This window comes from Danio rerio, chromosome 18 (genome assembly GCF_052040795.2).
Source record: "Danio rerio strain M-AB ecotype USA chromosome 18, GRCz13ab, whole genome shotgun sequence".
Lineage (NCBI taxonomy): Eukaryota > Metazoa > Chordata > Actinopteri > Cypriniformes > Danionidae > Danio > Danio rerio.
Window position 1 is genome coordinate 50047423 of NC_141038.1, and position 27896 is coordinate 50075318.

Consider the following 27896-nt stretch of genomic DNA (forward strand, 5'->3'; position numbering starts at 1 on the left):
TCGATTTACCTTTCTGTGTCATATTTTTATATCCGTTTCACCAGCATTCTTAATTACTGATGATACAAACTCGCGTTTAATAGTCGATCTATATCAAATAGATAAAAATGTTGTGTCTGGAACTCAAAATGTATAGTGGAAATAAAGCATTTTAAATATTTTTGCATGTTATTTATGTACACAGCCATAATTATAGAATTAATAAAAGTACTAGTAATAGTAGCAATAGTAATAACAGAATGGAAAAAATTACATTTAATGAAAATAACTCAATGCACTGGGTTAAATTTTAGAACCCAATGCATTGGGTAAAAATAACCCATAGCTGGATAGGTGCCATAATAACCTTTGGTTGGGTTATATGTTAGGGTAATCTTAACCAAACTCTTTTAAATGAGTACTAGTGCCTTTAGCACAAGCATACAACCCTTTCTTGAAGTAAAACCATAAGTTTGAAGAACAAGTTTATTCACTTTAATATATTTTTCCATTTGTGTGTCTCTTTTTAAATTTTCTTTTCTTTTTTTCTTTTATAATTATTATTAATTTTACCTAATGCGGCATGCTGCCAACCTCAACTTTCAGTACTGACCTGTTTATATACCATATTTGTATAAATATGGTAATTTTCATAATTTTTCTATTTGTACTCTTATTTTCTCCTTTACTTTTAATTTGTTTAACTGTCATAAAAATCAGAATAAACAACTGAGAATCTCAGATATAAACACAAACAGATGAGTAAACAGTTGTGCACAGACGCACAAGCACACAGACTGCAGTGGCGCTCAAGGACAAAGTTTGTTTGCTGCACAGAACCAAAGAAAAATTCCCTCATTAGTGTCTAGAATAGCTCAGAGATGCAAACAATTTAGAAACAGACATTATACATGAGGATGTTTCAAAGGCAGTGGCTGCAATTCCAAGAATGCAGAGTACGGACTTGCGTTCTTGTGGAGACCTCGGAAGAACGAACTCAGGAGACCGCGAGGACAGAGGACACGTCCTGTGATAAATGAGATGCTGTGTTCTTCCTGATGGTCACATGACCTTCATGTGTTTTTAATGGAATATTATTTAAACATTACAGCATTCATTTAACGATTTACTGTTTTCCCCCTTTTTAAAATATATACTCTGCATAAAAACATTATCAATATACGTTGCACAATACAAATAAAAAAGGTTTTAATACGAATTTCAGCAAACAAACAGCCTTAATGTGTTCATTCCTTTATTAAGATGTCCATGGTGATGTTTATATTCACCGTTTCAATTAGGGAAACTCCTGAAGTAAATGAGTTACATCTCTGAACTTTAATAATAAATCTAAATAAAACGCAGCTCTTTTTATTGAGTCCTCCAGTCGCAATGACTTCTGGGACTTCTAGAGCAAATTCGGTGCTCAAGTCTGCATCGATGCGTCCTCGATATCAAGAACACGCGTCCTCTGTTCTTGCGGTCTTGTGTATTGGAACTGAACTTTGGCAGCTGATGATGACGTTACAAGAGAACACGAGGACACAAGACGGCTGAAAAATGCATATTGAGAAACAGCCAATAAGTGTGCCTGCATATCTGCAGAACACTTCCACCACATAACAGACACACAGGTGAGAATGCAGACGTACTGATGAAGTAGTTGTGCCCCAGCGGCAGGGACTGATCGGGCAGCACCAGACCCTCAGAGCTCTGCTGGAACCACATGATCGTGCCGTCAGCAACCGAGCACTGCTCATAACCAGACGCACCAACACGCCACAGCACCGCAGAACCACTCACATTTCCAACCAGCCTACAGACAGACACAAAAAGAGAGCACAGTTCACAAAGTAAAACACAACTTCAATAAAAAAAAAACATTTTTAAGGCTTGATTTTTTTCTTATTAGGCAAAAATAGGCTTCCATCTATTCATTTATGATTTAGAGCAGAGGTGTCAAATCCAAACTTGGTAAGGGCCGCACTGAGGCCCCGTTTACACTAATGCGTTTTAGTTTGAAAACGCATTAGTTTTGCTACGGTTATGCCAACCGTCCACACTACGCCGGAGTTCTCGAGCGCCGAAAACGGAGCGTTTCGAAAACGCTGAAGAGGCCGTTTTCATTCTGAAACGCTGCTGCTCCGTCTCACGCCTGTTTCACACCGCAAGCGTCAGCGGCGCGTGAGCAGAGCGTGAGCAGCGCGTATGTCGAGCAGTAGCAGCACGCAGGCGTTTGCCTTTCACACCAGCTGCGTCTGCAGCGCGCAGCTCTTCGGCAGCTGCTGCTGAGATCAACCTATCTCTGTCTATTCTATCTAGTTACCCCTCTATATACAAATACACTTTTTAAACTTTTCATCTGTACCAAGGCCCCTCCTATGCTGTTTCATTAACCTGCAAATGTTTATTTTACAAATTTTATAGATCAAATAGTACTGTATGCTTCTAAAGCTAACTTATATGAGAATTGTCTACAGTCAGAAGACAATCGCCTGTGATATCATGTCATTTGTTTTTTGATTATCAGGTTGCTGTAGACCTAGTTATAATCATATTTATACAATATAGTTATAATGATATTTATACTTGATCAAACTAGTGTTAATTTCTCCGCTTTAGTGATGTCCAGCGGCAGAAAAACAGCTCGTTAATTCATGCTCGTGCAGATGATGAGACGGACAAAAGTAATTAATGCATGCCATTCTTTTACTTATTTTCGTGTTGTCAGATTCACAGTGCAAACAGCTCCCGGTAGGAATAATTCGAGTGAACATAAAACAAAGCCGATTAAAACTTTCTTGCTCTGCTCAGCTGCACAGAACACAGCGAGCTCACATAATCCAGCATGCGTGTCGCACTACACTACCCACAATACACTTCGCTATGGACTACAAATCCCGTAAATATTCCATTTCCCCTCTCCTACAACACTAGTGTGCAACTTAAGCAAAACTGATAGTAAAATAGTTTTACATTTGGTTTTGTAGTTCGGGCCTAAATAAATGTTTGTTGCCGTTTTTAATCGTTTTAAGTTCATTTGAATGACTATATATAAACCATTTGACATTATTAACGCATTTATTGGGTAAAATTGTTAGTTTTTACTGTCATTCAATGTGTTTTGGTCATTCTCAATGCTCTGTCACTTTAATTGAGCGTGAGCAGCGCGTCAAAAATAGACCCAGCGCCGAAACTATCGCTGCACTGCTGCTTCGGCGACGCTCACGCCTCGCTCTGACGCGCTGCTGCTGCGTGCGGTATGAAAGCTCTAATCTGTTAACATGGACGCCGAAAACACACGCGCTGCTCACGCTCTGCTCACGCGCCGCTGACGCTTGCGGTGTGAAACAGGCGTCAGTGTGGATGATGGAAAACGGAGACATCTGAAAACGGAGGCGGGGCTGCAGACATTCGCGTCTCTGATTGGGGCTTTTCCTGAATATTAAGTAACCTAACACACACAGTTCAATCCTGCATTCTCTCCTTGTAAGTTCAGACTTCGCAAGTTTGATCAAGGCTGCAGTCTCTTCTTCTCAGTTTGATATGGACAACAGACTATACCGAGGACACGGGTAAATCTTCAAAGGGAACAGTGTACTTTATAACTTCATTCACATCACCCTGGCCACGTTGTTTCACTTTCTCAACAATAAAATGTAAACATGATTTAAGGAACTGCCTATTTTCATTTTAATATTAACAACTAAACAGACAGCAGAAATGTTGAGGCGTCGTGCTGCATGAGTGTCATCTTCACTGTGTGAATATTTATAACAAAACGGAGCCAATGACAACTGCCTCCTTTCAATTTCAGTGAAAATACGAAACACACCCTCTCTTTTGCTCAATATCAGTTTTAATAATCGATAATGGCCATTATAAAAGTATAACATACAATAAGTTTATACATTATGGGAAATAAAGGCAAGCGATCAGTCAATATACAGAATAGGCTACGTGCTTACATTAATCATTTACTTATCTTTGCGCTCAGCCAAAACACGTTACCTGAGAACAAGTAATAGATTCCAATGACCAAAGTCAGGGAATATGTCGTTAGATAAAGACAACAAGATGAATGAAATATCCCGATTAATAAATATAGTGAGATTAGATCCAGCGGGAGATGCTTGATGAGGAGTCCGACTAGCAGAGCTCTCATCTGGGTAGATGGGCTGCAGCGCTTGCCCGAGAGTGTCTGTGTGGTCACGTGATGTGCGTTTTCAGCGTTTTGGTGTGGACGGAGAGCAGTTCAGAAACGCTGGATAAAACGCGAGTGTGGACGCGGATCGTTTTCATTCTAAAACGCCGTTTTAAAACTAAAACGCACTAGTGTAAACGGGGCCTGAGTGTTGTGAATAAAGTTAGGGGCCGTACATACACACTTTTAAAATGTATTTATTGGAGAAAATAAAAGTGTATTAACAACTGTATTACATCTCTATAACACTTCATTAAACGACATTTATCAAAATAGCAAGGTTTCAGGTTTAATTTTAATTTGGTCCACATTTGTGTCACAGCAGGTTTTATCTCCATCAAAACATGAAATATGGTCTCTAACCAATATAAGCATAAAACAGTACAGTAGGAGGAAAACTGTTAAACAGCACATTTAAGAAGGGAAAAATAAAGCAATATATTTATTAGTAGGCTATTATAGATAAATAGTGGCCTATTTAAAAATTAATGGTAAGAAATTTTGCTCCAAAGGGCACTTGCACTAGGCATATATGTCAAAGCTAAGAAAACTAGGAGTTTTTAACTCTTACCAGACACCCTGAATCTTTTCATAGTAACAATCTCATCTATTATAGGTGTAATGTCCCTTACCATGGCTATTTTCATTACAGACATAATATGGTGGTCTGTGAGGCGAGATCTGTGGGATCCCTACTGAAAAAAACAGCTTAAACCAGCCTGGTCGTCCAGCCTGGTTTTAGAGTAGTTTTGGCCATTTCCAGGTTGGTTTCCAGCCATTTTCAGCCTGGTCTTAACTGGTCAGGTTGGGAGATGACCAGCTAAAACCAGCTTGACCAGCCTAGCCAGGCTGAAAGCCCAGCCAAAACCAGCTATGTCCAGCTTAAACCAGGCTGGTCAAGCTGGTTATAGCTGGATTTAGCTGGTCATTTTCCAGTCCTATGCTATTTGACAAATTTTAAAAGAATAGTATTTCAAACAAATTTAAACAGCCCACCCCTTTACTAAATATCTTATTTTCCTTTTTTAAGAAAAATAGGACAGGAGGAAGCTTCCTACTTCACAGCTGTTTCCTCTGCGAGCTCCAAGGAGATGCTCATCATTCCGGCAGACTCTCCTCCTGCGGTGCTCACACATTCAGCTTCATTAGTAATCTAGAAACACACACACACACACCCAGAGTTATCCTGCCTTCCAGACCAGACTGAGCTGTCATTGCACATTAGTATCACAAAAACACACACTTCTTATTTTCTAATACACTACCTGATAAAAGTCTTGTCGCCTATCCAAGTTTTAGGAACAACAAATAATATCTTGACTTCTAGTTGATCATTTGGGATCAGAAGTGGCTTATATGAAAGGCAAAGGCCTCTAGATTACACTTATTTTTAGCAAAATAAAATATGATAATGCCTTGATTTTTAATTATTTCATTAGGACAGTAAGGTCTGACTTTGCTTAGACAAAAGTCTTGTCATTTAACAGAAATAATGTCCAGTATAGAATATAAAGTCGTGCTGCAGTGGAGAAAGAATGAATATTGTGTCTGACTCCATCATGAGCTTGGAGGACTGCATCCATACATCTCTGCAATGACTCAAATAACTGATTAATTAATAAAGTCACCTGGAATTAATAATAAAGTCATCTGGAATTAATAATGAAGTCATCTGGAATGGCAAAGAAGCTGTTCTATAATGTCTCCGACACCGCCTGTAGTCCCATTTAGCAACTTGATAGCAACGTCTTTTTAAAGAAGCGTAACCCATTTAAAAAACTCAAGAGTTTGATGTAACTGATGTGTTTTATGTTGTAGGATAAAACGTGTAAGTATCTTGAGTTTGTGTTAGCCTCAGACCTTATTATTTAAGTAATTTTACTGAAGTCCCATTCAAAAAACCCATTGACTTTGGGACGAGGGAACCGGAACGGCTAAAATGCTAACTCGCTTCCGGGTTTTTGCATACAAATGGATGTAATAGTTTTCCACTCTATTAAAGATCAATAAAAAATAATGTTTTTGCCAAATAAAGAAAATCTGCTTGTCTGTAAGAGCGCCATCTACAGGTTCTTCTACAAACAGCCGCTTGTGAGATTTTGCACCACAGAATGACTGCTTATTATTCTATAATATAATGCATGGTGCACTAAGATTTATAACTCATTTTAAATCCCTTACTCATCATTGCGTGCTGTATACTAGGGTAGGTTGGTCTGCTTTGTCCATTCGTAGGCCATTCAAGCTTTTTCATATTCTTGTTTACAAATCTATACTGGGTTTACTCCCATCATATCTCCAGAATTACATTTGTAAAAAGCCTGTTCTTAACTATGGTCTTCGGTCACAATATATTTATTTACTATCTGTCCCTAAAGTGCGGACTGAGATGGGAAAAAAAGCTTTTAAGTACGCAGCACCTTTTGCTTGGAATAATCTGCAAACACAGTTGCAGTTCAAAGACTTGATTTCACTACATGCTTTTAAAAAGACTATAAAAGATTTAGAAGTTGAAACTCAGGTTTGTAGATGTTTTGAATAGTTGTCAGTGTGATTCACGTTAACTGTAAATTGTTTTTTTGTTTGTTGTCTGTTGGACTCATGTGACTTTTGTACTGCCTAATCTTGGCCAGGACGCTCTTGTAAAAGAGATTTTTAATCTCAGTGTGTCTTTCCTGGTAAAATAAAGGTTATAATAATAATAATAATTATAAAAGCGATTATTAGATTTGATGATTATTATTATTTTCATTTATGTCTCCATACCATACTGAGAAAAAAACAGCTTAAACCAGCCTAGGCTGGTTGGCTGGTTTTAGCTGGTTGACCAGGCTGGTTTTAGAGGGGTTTTGGCCATTTCCAGGCTGGTTTCCAGCCATTTTCAGCCTGGTCTTAGCTGGTCAGGCTGGAAAATGACCAACTAAAACCAGCTAAATCCAGCTTGACCAGTCTGGGAGCCCAGCCTAAACCAGCTATCTCCAGCTTAAACCAGGCTGGTTTCAGCTAGATTTAGCTGGTCATTTTCTAGCCTGACCAGCTAAGACCAGGCTGGAAGTGGCTGGTAACCAGCCTGGAAATGGCCAAAACCCCTCTAAAACCAGGCTGGTCAACCAGCTAACCAGCCTAGGCTGGTTTAAGCTGGATTTTTCAGCAGGGTAGACTTAGCATTGGCACAAAACGTCTGACATCGAGTCTGGTGGTTAATGCAACTAAAACTCATTGGCTGCGTCCGAAACCACCTACTACTCAGTAGGTACTGCATTAGAAATGCAACCTTCTTGCTGTGAGGCGAACGTGCTACCCACTGCGCCACCGCATCACCCGGTATTAAGTAGTGATATAACAAAATTGTACATTTTTCCTAGCAACCACTTATAGCGCCCAACAACCATATAACAAAAATAACAAGCCTTATATCAGCACATAACATCATAAAAAGAGGTTTAGGTTCAGGGTTTAGGTTCATTTGGTAAAAGCTGATAAAATTTTCACCTATCAAACTGCATTCCCACAGCCTAGCAACCATTTAAAATACCCTAGTAACTACAAAAGCAGCACTCTCACGCTTTTGGGCAGTACGGTAATGCATTTGACCCCAGCGAATTTTCACGGCTAACCCCACTTACATTTCCTTTATTGTCATTTATTATTTCAGTTTTAGTTCATCCATTTATTGTGATTTTTAAAATTTATTTCAATTAACAATTTGTTTTTTGACCAAAATTTTTAGCCTCAGTCTTCGTTTACTAAAATAATCTGTATCATCTTATCCCTTTCTGCATGCAGACGCACACCTGCTCACCTGCTGATCGTCCCACAGTATCTCCAGCACTCTCTGACCGGCTCTGGGCTGCCAGGGCTCCAGGGTGGGTGGGGCTTGAGTGGTGGTGAGGACTGTGGTTGGCTGAAGCACCTGAGTGGTGGTGGCGGGTGTGGCCGGAGTGGCAGGCGTGGCGTGCTCGGGTACGAGGCTCTCAGCGAGGTCCCAGGTGGACTCGGACAGGTCAAACGTCAAGGTTGGCAGGTCACAACGGGCACCGCTGTAGCCCTCACTGCACTCGCATGAAAACCCTTCCCCTTCGCCATCCTGACTACAGTTGCCATGGAGACAGGGACTGCTGGCACACGGATCTGCAAAAAACTGCACCCAATAACAACAACAACATGGATGAGAGGTGGAAACTGCAGCGTATTATTAAATGCTCCAGATGTACAAAACCCAACACCCATTTCAGCCAAACATCTATTGATTATCAATTACTTGAGCTTGAAGAATGAGAGCTGAGATCAATTCATATCCTGAATCGACCTTTAGAAACGTAAAGGAGACCCACAAGACACCTGCACTGAAATCTACAGGGCTAATTGCTTTAGCTTATGATTATATAGCGATATCGATCCAATTAGTGTAATTATCTCTCATTTCCTTTGCCACAGACATGCGTTCTTGTTAAAAGAGATGACGCAGGCCTGATATGTGCTGTATTTGTGTGTGTGTTCAGCTGTACACTATTTATGTGTCATATTAAATGTATTCATTCTAAGGGTGTCATGATCCTCCAAATCCTCGATTCGATTACATTTTCGATTCTGAAGGCACGATTCGATTTGATTGTCGATTATGAATAATTAATTATTTAATGACCAATTAATTATTTGTAGCCTACCGTTTAAACTACCTGACCTGCATGGTCTTTGTTTTACCCATAAACAAATCATACAGTAAATGAATAAAGGCAAGACACACATAATTACCACCTGTCAATCACTTTTTTCTGCGGGACTCGTGAATAGGCAGTGATCTGTGTCGTTAAAATGGCGTCGGTAAAAAAAGACGCACAACCAACAGGAACCAGCCAACAGTATCTGAGGTGTTCGCTAAAAAAGTCCTCTGACTGCCTGGACCTGCTGTCTCGAGCCCATGGCTGTGTGTGCGTCTGTGTCTGTGTGGTCACGTGATGTGCATTTTCAGAGGTAGAGAGGAAGGAGGGCTGCTCAGAAATGCTGCACGCCACTGTGGATGTCAAATCGTTGTCGTTCTAAAATGCCATTTAAAAACAAAGACAGTGTAAACAGGGCCTGAGTGTGTACTTTTTGCGAGCGGATTTGCAACGGGGGCGGGCGGAGGATCGCGATGCCGGTGTTGTCTATCGGACGAACCGTACGTAATACGTACATAGCAGAGCTTGCAAAACTGTGTTTTTTTTTTTGTCGACAACACGAACGTTGTCAACATAACTCACTGGAAATCCAAAATGCTTACACACTGGCGACTTCATTGAAAGAGGAGAGGGTTTAAGCTCTGTCGACGGGTCTCCTGCTTCTGCAGTTTAACATGCACTTCAACAAGCATGTTTTTTTCCCGCTTGGCAAGCCAAGCTGACATGACATGGGGGCGTGGCAGCATCGACGATTCTATTTTTGGATTCGATAATCGAAATTGAGCATAAATTTCGATCGATTTCGATTAAAAAACGAAATCGCGACACCCCTAATTCATTCATTCACTTTCCTTCGGCTTACTCCCTTATTTATCAGGGGTTGCAACAGCGGAATGAACCGCCAACTATTCAAACACATGTTTTACACAGTGGATGACCTTCTAGCTGAAACCCAGTACTGGAAAACACCAATACACTCTCGTATTCACACACTCATACTACTGCCAATTCAGCTTATTAAATTCACCTATAGTGCATATGTTTGGACGGTGGAAGAAACCGGAGCAAACCCATGCCAATACAGGGAGAACATGCAGACTTGAACCAGCAACCTTCTTATTGTGAGGGGATAGAGCTAACCATTAGGCCACTGTGCCGCCCCTGTGGCATAAAAAACTAATGATCAAAATGCTTTAAATGGGCAATATCACACACATAGCAGTGCGATATGGCTGTATATCAACACTGGTGGGAGGCGTGCTTTGCCTTAGCATCCCACCAGTGCTGATATACAGCCATATCGCACTGCTACGAGTGAGATATTGCGTTTATACAACAGTTCAAAGGCACAATCGTGAGTATAGATAAGAACATCAAACACGGAGAGTCTAAAACCCTTTTGTATTAGGAACTACTTTCTTCCGCCATTCATTTACATCTGCAGCTGACATCAGAACAGCAGAAGCCGTTACTAATTGACCAACGTCACTTTAGAGTTTGTGTTTGAATGACTCTATAGCGTAATGTCTAAAGTGATGATAAAACAGCTGATTTTGCTCACACTTTAAAATTATAAGGCTGAACTTGGCATGAAATGCTGTCCATCTACAGAGATAGCTCCCTACAGTCTATTACAATCTACAGTATTTCTCTGTTGCCGTTGGTATTGTGATGAGCGCCAGGTGTCCCATTGTTTACCCGGAGTCTTTGAGGAATTAAAAAAAATGAGACAAACTATTTCGCTCTTCCAATAGGCCTTTATGCATTTCTTCCAAGTGCTGTCGAATATTTACATGCCAGTCAACGACAATGGCATGTTAATAGGAAAAGGAAAAGAAAATAGAAAAATAGAATAGAAAAAATAGAAAATAAAAATAGAAAAAAGAAAAGAAAAAGACACTCAAACACCCCTCACAAAATAAAAGCTACATTATTGAAATAAAAGAATGACACATTGGTCGAGCGATCATCACACACTTCTCCTCAGAGCTCATCAGAACTGAACTGAGCTCCCATACATGCGTGCTTACATCTCAAAGGTAAAACAACCACAGAAGAAGACCTCTTAAAGGGGACATGACATTTATACACGATGCATTTCAAACATTAAACGACGGTTACATTATCACAATAATTAACCACAAAAAAAAAGCAGCGCAATCACTACCAGACTGCTGTTGTGTTTGCGATAAGGAGGGACGAGGCTGAATCCAGCTTCTAATTCGCAGCTTCTTATTGACGCCATCCGGTCCACCCTAAAAACCGTGACCGCTAAAGAAAACAGGCAAACAAGGGCTAATTATGCGGTCCTGGCGCCATCTTGTGGCTAGGCAATGTCAATCGTCTTTGACTAATGGACACTGATGCCCTGTCTCTCAGAAATGATAATTTTTCAAAATAGGCTAAGCCAAAAACGAAAATAAATGAGTTAATTACACCTACTCAATTAAAAATTCCACATTTAATGAAATCAGATGATTCTAATAAACTAATAAATCTGACTTAACTTGATCAGAAGGCTAAAAATGGGGGAATAAAGATGAAGCCATCATTAGAAAGTAATACTGTGGTTAAAAATGTCTGGCAGATAATAAAAAAGTCTTACTGACCAGGCTCAACCCTGCTTAGCTTCAGTGGGCGACCCTATATTAGGATATAATTTGTATTTTGTCAACATCACACTTTATCATTTTACTTCCTGCTTTGCTACTGTTCGGACGTCTTTGCCCACTGCTCCGCTCTTCGCACTCTTGCTTTTATATCTTATACCCTAATTTTAACTTGAGCCTATCAGCACAGTGCTCAAACAACACAGCTTGAAGATCAGCATCGATTCTACAAACTTTCTGGAATATAGCTTTACTAACAAGAAAGGAATTACCGTCTAAACAATCCTCCCGCTACCAGCTATCAGCTACTTACATTCCGGAGACGGGAAGACACGGCTGTGAAAATGCCTCTGGATCGGATTAATTCAGATTCTCACTGCTGTACAAACTGCCACAAACTTCTACAAAAGATTGCAGTTCTTGAAACGAAGTTGCTTGCGATCCGACCAGAACTTCAGCTTCATTGTGGATTCTCTCAGCACACAGCCGGTGAGTCCCATAAATCTGTTCCTGCTACTGTTTTGAGCACAGAAAAACAGAAAAGAACTGTTGAAAATGAGCATTGGCATAAACAAGGTGCGAGACCAAAGGGTACTCGAGGGGTCAGATCATACGCTACCGCATTAGCGTCTTCTACCCCAAATACAGCTCGGACTCAAATACAGCTTCAGAACAGATATGAAGTTTTGAGTAATATGGGTGAAGAATCCCCAAATGCAGTCAGACAGAGATCGCATGATTCAGCAACTAATTCTGCATGGAACAGAGGCTCAAGGCCGACTAGACAGCGGCATTCTGCTCCGATCGCACCTGAGATAAGAACACTAGTCGTAGGAGATTCAATAATCAAGAATTTCAGGAGCAGATCTACAATGACATACTGCTTTCCTCATGCAACAGTTTCTGATGTAAACAAAGAACTTGAGGAAATTCTGAAAAAGCACAAGACGGCAAAACGGATTATCATCCATGTGGGGAAGAATGATATTCGGAAAGAACAGTCAGAACTGCTCAAGAAAGATTTCTGTGAGCTCTTGGAAACAGCTGAAAGATTGAAGGTTCAGGCGTTCATAAGTGGACCACTCCCTGCAAGAGGGACAAATATGTTTTCACGGCTTCTTGGTCTAAATGTATGGCTACAGAAAACATGTAACAAGAAAGGACTGAATTTCATCAACAACTTCAATCTCTTCTGGAACCAAAGACAGCTGTTTACATCAGACGGCCTTCATCCAAACAAATTTGGTGCAAAGGTGCTAAAGGACAATATTTTTTTCTCCCTCAATCATCCATCAGCTGTGTATGCCACTGAACTGAATTGCAAACACACACCTAGCAAATGTCCAGATGACCACAGGACTACAAATCAGCTCCTGAGTGGACTTGTGGCTGACGAATCACCCAAGGACAGTGATAATGCCACGCAGCCAAAACACCCAATGTTGATAGGGACACTATCAGTTGCCCTCTGCTCAACACAGGCAGACTGTGACGCATCAGAACAGCATCAAGTCTCGTCACTCAAAAATGATCCTCAGGAAAACATATTTCTGCAGACAGAATCTCCAGATGCACAGCCTCTGTCACCGGACACGTTCTCATTGTCACAATGTTCACCACTCTTGGGTTTTTCAAAAAAGATGGAGGAACTGGTGTATGCTGGAACTAAACTTTCACACTCCATTGCCGCAAGCCCCCAGTTACCAACCAAAAAGCGGCCTGCTCCACAACCACCTATGAGCCCACCTGGAAGAGCCCTCCGATCACACCGCCAGGGCCCAAACAACAACGCCCCATCTTCAGCTGGTGAACACAAGAGCTCTCTGTGATGTGTGTCGGGGGCCTGCTTAGATAACAGTGTCTTTATCAAATGTTTTCAGAACAAGCAGGAACCCAGTGTGTCTGTAGCTTTCTCTAAGCAGATATGTGTTGTGTTAAGTGACAGAAAACCAAAGACTTCATCAGGCCGTTTAGCAAATCATTCAAATCTGGTGTCTATTAAATGTAGATCTGAGACTACTATAGAAAAAACAGCTAAAACTGTTAAGTTAGCGCTTTTAAACATCAGATCACTCAACAATAAGTCTCTTTTAGTCAATGATTTTATCAACACAAATTGCCTTGATTTTATGCTTTTAACTGAAACTTGGCTAGATGACAGTTGTAGCGCAGCAGTTCTGAATGAAGCAGCTCCTTTAAACTTTGACTTTTTGAGTGTTTGCAGAGCTAATAGGAGAGGTGGAGGCATCGCTGCCCTGTTTAAAGATGTGTATGAATGTAAACAAGTATCATTTGGTGACTATCTGTCTTTTGAATATCTGAGTATAGCACTAAAAGGTGCTCCACGCATCTTACTGATCATTATCTACAGACCTCCAAAATATTCTCCAGCTTTTATTGACGATTTTACAGAGCTGTTATCAATTGTAACCTCTGAATTTGATTATTTTAGTATTGCTGGGGATTTTAATATTCACATTGATAATCCAGAAATCAATGCTGTAAAAGAACTGATGACTGTTTTTAACACTTTTGATCTGACTCAGCATGTTCAAGGACCCACACACAATCGTGGACACACTCTTGATCTACTTATAACTAAGGGTTTACACATTTCATCGACTGTTGTTAAGGATGTGGCACTATCTGATCATTTCTGTATTTTCTTTGATATATTGATCACTCCAGCTATTAAAGACAGATCTGTCTCTGTCAGAAAGAGATGCATAAATGAGAACACCAGTGAGCAGTTTATGAAGGCCATATCGCTAGCTCCAAGTATATCTGCAGATTCTGTTGATGCTCTCCTTGATTTGTTCAATTCTAAAATTGAGAATGTCATAAATGACATCGCTCCTGTTAAAGTCAAGAAGATGACTGGCAGGCAAAAGGGATCTTGGACAAGGTCACCGAGAGTACAAATGATGAAAAGGCAGTGCAGAAAAGCTGAGCGTATGTGGAGAAAGACAAAACTAGTAGTCCATTATAACATCTATAAAGACAGTCTTCATGCCTTTAATATGGAACTAAACACTGCTAGACAGACTTTCTTTTCAAGCCTTATAAACAGCAACTTAAATAATGCTCGTACACTCTTTGCAACGATAGAGAGACTCACAAACCCCCCCAGTCAGATTCCAAGTGAGCTCCTCTCTGAAAGCAAATGTAATGAGTTTGCTCATTTCTTCACTGATAAGATTAATAATATCAGAAAGGCAATCAGCCAAGTTGTGTCAATATCAAACAAGCTCAACCACAACTTAAGAAATCAGATATTATGTCTGATTTCATGGCAATTAACAGCAAAATCTTAGAAGAGACTGTGCAAGTTATGAAAACATCAACCTGCAGTCTTGACACGCTCCCCACATCATTCTTCAAAACGGTGTTTACCTGTTTAGAAATAGATCTTCTAAAAGTGGTAAATGATTCACTTCTATCAGGGATTTTTCCAACCTCACTTAAAACTGCAGTTGTTAAACCCCTCTTGAAGAAGAGCAACCTGGATAACACCCTATTGAGCAATTACAGGCCAATCTCAAATCTCCCTTTCATTGGCAAAATCATTGAAAAAGTTGTTTTTAACCAGGTTAACAAGTTCTTAAACTTCAGGGGGTGTTTAGACAATTTTCAATCGGGGTTCAGAGCACATCACAGTACAGAAAGCGCTCTTATAAAGATAATCAATGATATACGCCTAAATACAGATTCAGGTAAAATAACAGTGCTGGTATTGTTGGATCTCAGTGCTGCATTTGACACTGTCGATCACAGCATACTTCTGGATAGGCTGGAAAACTGGGTTGGGCTGTCTGGCACGGTCCTCAAATGGTTTAGATCTTACCTAGAAGGTAGAGGTTACCATGTCAGTATAGGTGACCATAGGTCGAGGTGGACACCCATGACGTGTGGAGTCCCACAAGGCTCGATTCTGGCACCTCTGCTGTTCAACCTTTACATGCTCCCTCTAAGCCAAATAATGAGAAAGAACCAAATCTCCTACCACAGCTATGCTGATGACACTCAGATCTACCTAGCCTTACTGCCTAATGACTACAGCCCCATTGACACCCTCTGCCAATGCATTGATGAAATGAGCAATTGGATGTGCCAAAACTTTCTTCAGTTAAACAAAGAGAAAACTGAAATGATTGTGTTTGGAAACAAAGATGAGGTTCTCAAGGTAAATGCGTACCTTGGCACTAAAGGTCAAACAACAAAAAATAAGGTCAAGAATCTTGGTGTGACTCTGGAGTCAGATCTGAGTTTCAACAGTCATGTCAAAGCAGTCAGTAAATCAGCATACTATCATCTCAAAAACATAGCAAGAATCAGATGCTTTGTTTCTAGTGAAGATTTAGAAAAACTTGTTCATGCTTTTATCAGCAGCAGGGTGGATTACTGTAATGGACTCCTCACTGGTCTTCCTAAAAAGACAGTCAGACAGTTGCAGCTCATCCAGAACGCTGCAGCCAGAATTCTGACCAGAACCAGAAAATCAGAGCACATCACACCGGTCCTCAGGTCTTTACACTGGCTGCCAGTTACATTCAGAATAGATTTTAAAGTATTATTACTGGTCTATAAATCACTAAATGGCCTAGGACCTAAATATATCACAGATATGCTCACTCAATACAAACCTAACAGATCACTCAGATCTTTAGGATCATATAAACTAGAAGTTCCAAGAGTTCAGTCAAAGCAGGGTGAATCTGCCTTCAGCCACTATGCCCCCCGCTGCTGGAATCAGCTTCCAGAAATGATCAGATGTGCTCCAACATTAGGCACATTCAAATCAAGACTGAAAACACATCTGTTTAGCTGTGCCTTTACTGAATGAGCACTGTGCTGCGTCCGACAGATTGCACTATTATGATTTTCTTTTCTTCTTCATTCTTTTACCTGTTTTTATGTTTTGTTTTGTTTTTATGCATTTTTATTATTTGTTTTTATTTTTATTTTACTTGTTTCTTTTATTCTTGTTTATGTAAAGCACTTTGAATTGCCATTGTGTATGAAATGTGCTATATAAATAAACTTGCCTTGCCTTGCCTTGCCTTGCCTTGCCTTGCCTTGCCTTGCCTATTACACCTTATAATAATTTTGATAGAGGCTTGTTTTTTTACCCTTTGGGGCTGGATTGAAAAAAGCATCAATTATGGTGTTAATAAAGTAAAACTAAGCCTTTTAGACTGCAGAACACATGAGAGATTACGTCCTTCTCCACATCTGTCCCTCGAGCCCCGTTATTAAGCTAATCAACTTACTGGCAATCACTGAGGCTCATCTGAAGAGCACTACATCACTTCCTCTGCTCAGTCTGAGGGGCTGCTCAATCTCACCAATTACAATTAGCTTTTCACATCAGCCAAACTGATTAAAACACTATCATATGCAGTCATCTGAACTGTTAACCTGACTTGCTCTGTATTTATATGTTACAGCTGAATCTGCGATATCACTGTCCTAAACTGATTCATTATTGTCTTTTTGTGTATCAATCAGTTTATGGACACTTCTTTCTGTCATGTCATGGAGTTATTTTTTCTTTTAAAGGTTATTCAGAGATTCAATGGGCTGCATGTAGAATAGGGATATTATTAGCGACACCGGTGGCGGTGGAATTGCAGCCAGAGATATATTTGTGCATACAGAACATTAATGCTGTGTTCACACCAGACGCGGAACGCGCGGATAAATCGCGCGTAAATAGCCGCATGAACATTTGAGGTTACTCGCTTCATTCGCGCGTCAAACCCTGCTTCATTTGCGCGTCAAATCTGCTTCATTCGCGTGTCAAATTCACTTCAGAACAGACGCGGATTTGCATAATGGGCAGGGCTTCTGTCTGCCTGCTGACTCTAGCTTCATAGCTAAATGGCTAAAATGGATTTTATTGAGAAAATAACAGTGTTTATGTGCTTTATGAAGACTGAAAAACAGCGTCGATACGTTTAGGGCTGTGTCTGAATTTACCAGATTCTTTCAGAGGTGCATCCAGCTCTGTGAGCTCATAAACTCCTCCAGAAACTGAACCTGGATGACGGAGGCTTTCAGCGGTGCTTCTGACTGAGCCAAGCCCAGTTTGATGAACTGTTCTCGGTGTTGGCTGGAGGATTTCCCCCGGAACAACGACAACAGGCGATACATCACAATCACACCCCCACAAGATCAAGCTCCTGATTGGTTAACGTGGCGCGAATGTCCGCTGAATTCAGATTTTTGAACTCGAGTGATTCGCGCCAAACGCGCATCAAACAAGCAAAACGTTCAATTCGCGCCGCGCCTTTCACGCGCTACTCGCACCGCGCAATTCGCGATATTCACGCGTATCGCGCCGCAGGATGTTTATTTGCGCGTTTGCATTGACTTGTAAATAACATGTAAATCATGTAATTCAAAAATCAAAAAACATGTAAATCATTCGCGCTTGATGCGCGTTCCGTGTCTGGTGTGAACGCAGCATAAGAAGGGTATATGCTACATAGTGCTGTTCCCATGCCGATAAACTTCCGGTTACCTGTTATTGTTAGTTTATTCCATTTTAAACGATTCCTTTTACAGCATCGATGTTGTAATGTAGTTAAAATACAATTACTTAAACAGATTCTGGCATTCATTTATTTGCTCAAGCGTAAAACGAGACAAAAAGCCGTTTACTCACACGCGCCCGTCAGAATCGGCAAGCTAGAGCAGAAGCTCCATTGAATATACTGGGGTAAATTAAATGCTCATATTATAAAGGCATGGCGGGGGGAAATGAAATTTATTGCAGTGCTTCTTGTACAATCTGAGACCCACTTCATATCGGATATCACTCAGCCAGTGTAAATTGCTGATTTTTAAAGAAAACAGACCTTAAACTCACCGTTTTTGCAATGGCAAACAGTTCACCGGAAGCGCTTAACCCAGGTTACTGGCCAATTAAAATTCCTATTAGCATACCTCGGCATATATCCCGTTGAAGTCAGAATTAGAAATGTTGAAATAAATGTTTGCACAAGTCTTTTCACTTGAAATAATCAAAATTAGCCACCCTGTATATATTTTTCCCATGTTCAAAAACAGCACCTCGGTGCGTCCACATTCTGGAGCTGGCTAAGAGGTGTGTATTTATTTATTTTTTGCCACACCTCAAAAAAAAAAAAAACCTTGTCAGAGAGGACTCCACATTATAAATACACTCACCGGCAACTTTATTAGGTACACCTGTCCAACAGCTCATTGTGACGACCCCAGGATTTCAGTATGGATGTGGCAGATCCTGATTGGGTGCCTGGTTGCTCACTAATTGGCTCAAACCATATAAAAGCGAGTGTGTGTGCTAGCTTCTGGAGGATGGTGTGGCTACGGGCCGTCCTCGTGTCAAGACAACCTCTTGATTTCTGCAATGGTTGTTTAGCATTATTTATTTGTGTAGTTAAAGTAGTTATTTTCTTCATTTTCCCCTAGATATTTGTTTGTTGATTTTGTTGTTCTATTTAGTTTTATGTATAATAAATAAGTTGCATATACATTCTTTTGTTATCCGAACTCTTTTATGTTGCAACTCGAACGAGGGGGTCGTAACATCATCAACACAAATCTCTAATCAGCCAATCACACAGTAGCAACTTAATGGATTTAGCCATGTAGACATGGTCAAGGTGATCTGCTGAAGTTCAAACTGAGCATTATAATGTGGAAAAAAGTGATTTAAGTGACTTTGAATGTGGTATGATTGTTGGTGTCAGACGGGCTGGTCTGAGTATTTCAGAAACTGCTGATCTACTGGGATTTTCACACACAACCATCTCTAGGATTTACAGAGAATGATCTGAAAAGGAGAAAATATGCAGTGAGCGGCAGTTCTGTGGGCGCAAATGCCTTGTTGATGTCAGAGGTCTGCAGAAGAGCATCTCTGAACACACAACATGTCCAACCATGTTACAGCATCAGAAGACCACACCGGAACAGGAAACTGAGGCTACAATTCACAAAGGTTCACCAAAATCGGACAATAGAAGATTGGAAAACGTTGCTTTGTCTGATGAGTCTCGATTTCTGCTGTGACATTCGGATGGAAGGGTCAGAATTTGGCGTCAACAACATGAAGGGTGAAGGTGGTCCAACCCGGTACCAGTAAGGTGTACCTAATAAAGTGGCCATGTTGGGTTTATGTTTTCTTAATTTGTAGCTGTGAAGCTCTATAAGAATACACAAGTGAATAAACGTCCATAACCAAAGGAATAATCATCATTATTGATCCTAATATTCATATTTAGCTCATCCCTTTTTTAGAAGAGCCCACATTGACATTTCTTTCCCTTCAACCCAACACTTCCACCTCTGGAGCCTGTGTTTATCCCGTAGAGACAATGCTTCATTTCCTTTTACTGCGATTACCGGCAGTATTTCTGTCTGCCTCTCAGAAACCCAAAGGTTAGCTACTCAACAGCTCTCGGCAAAGACCTCCTCATTTCTAAAGGTCAGATTTCCACTAAATCATGCTGAAAGAGCTCTTCAGTCTTGAGGAAAAACACACCGCTCTAAGCCTGAATAGATCAAGCTCATCTTCCTTAATTAAACAAAAATCCAACTGAAATTGAAAGTTTAATTCGAGTATTTTTTTTTAAACGAGTAAGAAGTATCTTGCACATTTTTATGATCTGGTTTCCTCCACAGTCCAAAGACATGTGGTACAGGTGAATTGGGTAGGCAAAATTGTCCATAGTGTATGAGTGTGAATGAGTGTGTATGGATGTTTCCCAGTGAAGGGTTGCAGCTGGAAGGTCATCCGCTGCGTAAAACGTGCTGGATAAGTTAGCGGTCCATTCCACTGTGGCGACCCCAGATTAATAAAGGGACTAAGCCGAAAAGAAAATGAATGAATGAATGAAAATGAAATGAATATCAGGATGGAGCTAAAGTGCCAATCCAGTTTATTGTTGCGGCACAGATTTAGTGTTTTCAAATTAGCGTAAATATCTTTAGTGAGGTCATGATGAGGTAACACACGTTTGTTTTTGTGAAATGTGGGGACATTACTTCATATGGGTTTCCATAGTTTTTATACTGTACAAACAGTATTTTCTATGCCCCTAACCACACCCTACCCCTAAACCCAACCCTCTTAGGATACTGTGTACAGTTTCACGTTCTGAAAAAAAAAAAACCTCATTCTGTGTGATTTATAAGCTTTTCAAGAGTTCACACTTAGCTGATGATTGATTATAAAGCTTGTTTGGCATGCTGTCCCGGTAGAGAGCCCTGAGTTCATAAGATCCTCGAGCCTGGGGCTCCCCCCCATTTGCAAGGGGAGAGGGGAGTTTGAGCTCAGGTAGAACTCGAGAACTCCCCTGCTGTAGTAGCTAATGAACAGATTGTGATTGCTCTTAAGAGATAAGTACTTACTAGGAGCATGTCTATGGTGCCGATTTGGATTAGTCAACTAACTTAAGTTGATTGTAAGGACTAGAACCAGTGATGTTCTTGCTGTGTGGCAACAGTGCTAACCACTGGGCCACTGTGCCACCCATCTAGGAAAGGAGGAGAAGTAGGGGTGGAAGGGGGGATTCATAAAGATTAGTGTCCTGATATGTCACAAAAACACGCACACACACACACACAAACACATTCGTCTGCACACCCAATTACATATTTGTACCATTGTTGTTGATCTGGACAACATGCTTGGAAATCCACCTTTAAAAGTAAATGCATGTGTGTGTGTGTGTGTGTGTGTGTGTGTGTTCAGAAAAAAGCCCCGAAAGAACAAAATGTTTCTAACACACACACACACTCTTGCCTTCAGCTTGATAAAACACTGCCATCTATTAATAGTGAAGATGAGAGAACGTGTGACAGTTCATTCCTCACCATTCAAACACGAGGACTGGAAATTAATGACTTTTCCAGCTTTCTTTGAGACACATAATTTATATATATTCCTGCCATTTCCACAGTGTGAATATCATCAAAGGCCAGGTATGAAATGTAAATGTAGTGACTGAAGATCAGAGGACGGCCTGAATGAATACTAACCAGCCTGAAGACAGAGGACAGCGTTAATAGAGAAACACAAACACCCGGAGTTGCATCAGAAAAAAAACACACAGTTTACAGCCACACGGGATTCATGTTTGCTTATATTAAAGGTCAAACTAAATGAGATTCAACTCATCACCGCTATATGTAAAGAAGAAGTGGGATTGTTTTCTCTGGGGGTTTAATGGATCACTCGTTACACTTCAACTGTAAATAAATGTTCTGATCCACAGAAATGAGGTCAGCATTATTAGCCCTGATTCATTAATATTATTTAAATTTGTTTTTGATTCTGGAGATTGCAAATTATGTAGCTAGAGGTACGTTTGCCTGCACTTCATCTTTAAAATGAACGCTACGGTGTGGTATCATGCAGTTTGTTTTTGCACTTACCAGCTGACCGCTTACCTCCATATGGACGGCTTTTCTGCTGTTACCAGTTTGTCTAGTGGCTCACCACGTATGTCTGTGGACTTGAGACGTGGAATGGAAATGACTGCAATGACGAGGTTCAGGAAAAAATAGCTCTAGAAAGCAGGTAAGAGGCAGGTAATTAAATAAACAAGTAAATAACGGTGAGAATGTGGTGAAATAAAAAGTGGTAAGAATCAGAGGGTTTTTCTCTTTCTGGATTGCTTTTGAAAACACTATCGGTTGGGTTTAGGCAAGTGAGTGGGCGGGTCAATCGGTGGTTTTGAAAACACTATCGGTCGGGTTTAGGGAAGTGGGTCAGCACTGGACAATCCGTGCTTTTGAAAACACTATCGGTTGGGTTTGGGCAAGTGGGTGGGTGGGCCAATCTGTGCTTTTGAAAACACTATCGGTCGGGTTTAGGGAAGTGGGTGAGCGGGTCAATTGGTGCTTTTGAAAACACTATTGGTTGGGTTTAGGGAAGTGGGTCAGCGCTAGTCAATAGGTGCTTTTAAAAACACTATCGGTTGGGTTAAGGCAAGTGGGTGGGTGGGTCAATCGGTGCTTTAGAAAACACTATCGGTTGGGTTTAGGGAAGTGGGTCAGCGCTAGTCAATCGGTGCTTTTAAAAACACTATCGGTTGGGTTAAGGCAAGTGGGTGGGTGGGTCAATCGGTGCTTTAGAAAACACTATCGGTTGGGTTTAGGGAAGTGGGTCAGCGCTGGTCAATCTGTGCTTTTGAAAACACTATAGGTTGGGTTTAGGGAAGTGGGTCAGCGCTGGTCAATCGGTCAGTCAGTCAGGTTACAGCGGCCTCTGGTGGATTAATGCAAGAAGAACAGGTGCAAATGGCACTCGTGAGAGAAATTTGAGATGTGAAAATGCGTACACAGCGGTCTCTAGTGGGTTCGCAAAAACAAAAATGCAAAAAAAGGTGGCTCTTGGAACATATTTGGCACTCTTCAGAAATGTATATAGGGGTATATGTCCAGAATGAAATTGGGTTGCTATGATGACAGTACATATTATCTGACCAGATATTTGTCAGGATACTAATATTCTGCTTAAATTGACATATAAAGGCTTAATTAGGTTAATTAGGCAAGTTAGGGCAATTAGTCATTATATACTGATGATCTGTTTTATAAACAATAAAAAATATAGCTTAAGGGGGCTAATAATATTAACTTTAAAATAGTTTTAAAAATGAAGTTATTTAAAAAAAAAAACTGATTGTAATCCAGCCAGAATTAAATAGATAAGACTTTCTCCAGAACAAAAAAATATTATCGGAAATACTGTAAAATTTCATTAATTAGTTTGAAAAAGAATAAAGATTTCACAGGAGGGCTAATAATCTTGACTTCAACGGTATATAGTGCTCTCTAGGTTTACTGTTCTCCCTCTCTGTATAGCTCACAGAGCATTAAACATCCTGCAAAAAAAATCTGTCTTTTCGTTTACCCCATAAATTCCCATTTTACTAGCTTATCCATGCCCAGATCCCTTCATTAATGAGGCTCACGCTCTTACAGCTCAACACACTGCTTACAGATCTCCTATATTCAAATGCACAATTTTTAAAGATGAAAGCTGGCCAGAGACAATGGTCAGTCGAGCTCTGTCTTTTTAATATTAATGAATTCCCCGTTGCTGCTTAACAAGCTAGAATCAAAGCCCAAAAAAGACCAAAGAGGAGAAGAAGAGAAACACGACGACCCTTAAAATAAGCATCCTACGAGATATGGCAGCAATCAGATCTTCCGTTTTCTAAATACGCATCCACCTACTGTTGTGTATATATATATGTACAAGCAGAAATGCTTCTTTCTCCCTCAGAAACTGACCTAGCTTTTAACAGGAGTCCCGATGAAGGACAGGTGACTCATACACAATCACTCTGCGTCAGTCTGTGCTTCACCTGAGACTGAGGTACAGCCCCATCCTCAAGGGCAACTTAATATATCCGCTCATTTGTCTCGCTCTCTCTCATTGTTAACAAAAGCCAATAAATGACGTTTGTTGTCTGTTTAAACTAAGCTGAGCTGAAACGACACGATTATTAAGGTGTTTTGTGGACAACTTAATTGTTTTATGTTCATTCCTTCATTCATTTTCTTTTCAGCCTAGTCCCTTTATTAATCAGGGGTCACCACAGCGGAACCGCCAACTTATCCAGCATATGTTTTACGCAGCGGATGCCAGCCGCAAACTATTACTGGGAAGCATGCATACACACTCATTCGCACCCATACTCAAACACTACGATCAATTTTAGCATACCCAATTCAAATGTACCACGTCATTGGACTTGTGGGGGAAACCGGAGCACCCGGAAACACACGCAAACATGCACAGACGTGTTGTTCAGCCACTGAATTCTCTCGGTGAAAGACTATTTTCAGTTTTAAAAGGGACTTTTGACAGCATCAATAATGTAGATTTTTATTCAGTTTAACGACAAAACATCAGTAAATAGCGCTATTCCAACTAGCCTGCTTTATTGAGCTGAAGTTTACCAGCTACTCTGAATATTCGCTCTGAAATAGCATGTAAGTATGGCTTAGTAATAAATGTAATACCTGCATACCGCCAGCCAAACACTAACTAACTGGTGAATGACATGAACTAGTGGGTTGTCTGTCTGCTGTTGTGACGCGGTGCACGCGTTCGCGATTTCAGGAGGCGTCGCTTTGAATCACAGTCCCTCCCCGCCGTCCAAAGATAATATGCTAAGCGGTTAGCATTTTGGCAGATCACCTACTGCACCTTTAAGTGGATTGAACATATAAAAAAAAACATTCTGTCACAATACGAGGCTAGATACTGTGGTTAAGACTCAAATGCAGCTTTATTTCATCTCAGTCCAAGTGATTTTCAGACAACAAAAAAAAAAAACTCCACAAGACAAGAATGATTAGCAAACAAACAAGACACAAAACTAGAAAAACACACTAGAAACAAAGCAAAGAACCAACAGTACTCACAAAAACCAAAGCGAAAGGCTTATATAGGAACACAAGTGCAAACACCTGAATATAATTTATAAATCACAGCATCAAAGAATTATGGGGACTGAAGTAATTAACGACAACAGCATATAACAAAGTGCCCTCTAGAGTCCAGACCAGAACACTACAGCCATATGCCTGAAGCCTATGGGAGAAATGACTAGGAAAATGGTCAAACTACTTATTCTACAAACAAGTCTGTTCATGACTAAACATAAAAAGAATAGAAGAATAGAAGAAGAATACACTTAAAAATATATATTTGTATTTAAAAGCTGTTTTTAACATCTAAAAATCAATGGAAGTGAATGAGAGCGGAAGTCTCAAGCCAAAAAGATTCTAATGGCTGCCCCTGAGTGAAGTACGTGAAGAAAAAGGTCAATGCCTTATTTCAAGAAGATATTTTGAAGAAAAAAATTATGCATTTGCACCAATGACAGCCATAGATGATAAAACAAACACCATGGAAGTCAATGGTTACAATCACACGGGGCGTCAGCTTCAACGCTTCCCATTGACTTTGAATGGGTGACGTCAGGTGTTGCTGAACTGCATTGTGGATCGGTCAGCGCCACTTCAGAGACGTTGCTCGCTGCAAAAGTTGAGACTTGCTCAACTTAATCAGATCGCTGTATGCAAATACACCAGCTCAGACAGTGGCCTATTGCTGACTAATTTCAGCCCCAACTTCAGACACACCCTCTGTCAAGCTTTGACGCTGAAGCCCCGTGTGAATGAGGCGTTACCATTTTTTGGCTTTCTTCAAAATATCTTCATTTGTGATCAACGGATGAACGAAACTCACAAATGTTTGAGTAAATTGTAAGTAAACTTTCATTTTTTTAGGTGGACTGTCCCTTTAAGGAAGTGGCTGTCTCTTTACAGGATGACTGAAGAACACCAGTCTTGACTGGTTGTTGCTAGAAGGGATACAGCTGCGGCCAGAAGTTAATTATTTATCAAATTACTCATTAATTGTATTTTATTAAGGCCCACCCTAAGTAATGGATTATACAGAGTAACTAAATATACAGTTTTATATTTAGTAATTTAATAAATTAACCATTACATTGTATTTTATTAATGCCTACCCCTACCTCAAGCTTACACCCAACCCTCACAGTAATCTTAAAACAGTAATTACACAGGGTATATTTTATATTATTTATTAAATTACCCACTAAATTGTATTTTACTAACATCTACCCCCACTCCAACCCTCAATGTAATGTAAAAATGTGAATTATTGTTGTACAGGGTCACATAAATGATGCTATACTGATGTGAGTATCCACAGCTGTATCCCTTCTAGACTGTATCACTCCTGTCTGTCAATGGAACACTGAGTGACATCGCAATGACTTCATGCCGCTTCGACCAATAACAGTTGACCTTGCGAGTGCCGCAAGCCAATCACGCAGCAGCATCCATATTCATGAGCAGTATGATGTCACTGTATTAGCTCCGACGCAACTAAGGTTGAGGAAAGGACACTGTAGGAGAAAATGCGACTCCAGACTTAAATAAGACTGTGATGCAAACAAACACACGATTTGATAACTTCATAAGTGCCAACTGTTGTTTTGTGATTACACAACGCAATATGAGACGGATCTCTGTTCTGGATTCTCTAAATTGCTTTGGTTATTCAGGTCAGAGGCCGTAATTGTGTGTAGCTGTGCTGGCTTGGTACCCATTAGTGTATTAACTCTGTCTGATGTGCATCTACAGCCAATAAAAAACAAATCCTAATGCTAATACCTGCAAATAAAATCCTACTCTTTAGTCTTTCTAAAATATTTTACAACTATATTTAGATTTTTCTTTTTTATTTATTAAATTCGGTTTGTATTGTTTAATTTAGTATTCAACTAACATTCAAAAAATAAATGCATTGCATAATATAAAAATAATTATGTTTAAAATCATCATTTATATTATTTTTATTACTTTTTTAAAACTTGACTTTATATTCTATATCTTATTGAATAGGATTATAATAGGAAAACAAAGACTATACAAATCAGTCAGAATCAAGTAATTTTAACAGTATATTCTAGCTAGAACATACTGAAATACAGGCTTATATTCTTTAAATTTGTTTTGTAAATTTTTATTAGTGTTTATTTTTAATTTAATTTTCGTTAAAAAAAACATTAAGCAAGTGATCTTTATCAGTGTATTTTTGCTCAAATAATACTTAAAAATACGTTTATAGTCTTAATTTTTCAGTGAAATGTATTATTAGGATTTTTTTAAATGAAACTACTGGAAGACAAAATAATAAGTAAATGATTTTTATTAGTGTATTTTGCTCCCTAATGTTTGTAGTCTCAATTTTAGTCTCAAGTTTAAAATATTATTAGTGGTTATTTTCTTATTTAACTTTACTAAAAAAACATTAAGCAAGTGATTTTAACAGTGTAGTATTGCTAAAATAGTATTTGCAAATATGTTTAGTCTCTGATTTTTTGTAAAATTAAATATTACAATCTTTAAAATAAAATTTTACTAAAAAAAACATTAAGCAAATGATTTTAAGTGTATTTTTGCTAAAATAACACAAACACTGTTTATAGTCTCTGAATGTTTTTTTCTTTGTACAAATTTTTTATAAATAAAAGGATCTATTTTAATTTAATTTTACTGAAAAACAAAACATTAAGCAGGTGATTTTAACTTTGTACCTTTGCTAAAACAATATTAAAATATCCTTATTGTCTCAGAATCGTTTTGTAATATATATATATATATATATATATATATATATATATATATATATATATATATATATATATATATATATATATATAATTATTTTACTAAAAGACAAAACATTAAGCAAGTGATTTTTGACTGTCTATTTTTGCTCAAATAAATAATTAAAATCTGTCTACAGTCTATAAATTATTATTAGTGTTTATTTTCTATGTAATTTTACAAAAAAAACATTAAGCACATGATTTTAACAGTGTATTACTAATAGAAGTA

At 39.4% G+C, this 27896-nt stretch overlaps 1 protein-coding gene across 1 annotated transcript in view; it reads right to left on the reverse strand.

Annotated features, from left to right (window-relative positions):
• The window catches only part of dner (delta/notch-like EGF repeat containing), a 63262-nt gene that overhangs the window by 31555 nt on the left and 3811 nt on the right, over positions 1-27896 (reverse strand). The window contains exons 2-4 of the mRNA NM_001282486.2: positions 7986-8324; positions 5242-5336; positions 1632-1795 (exon numbers count right to left, since the gene is read on the reverse strand). Of these exons, the coding sequence (NP_001269415.2) occupies positions 1632-1795; positions 5242-5336; positions 7986-8324 (598 nt within the window). The remainder of the gene's footprint in view (positions 1-1631; positions 1796-5241; positions 5337-7985; positions 8325-27896) is intronic.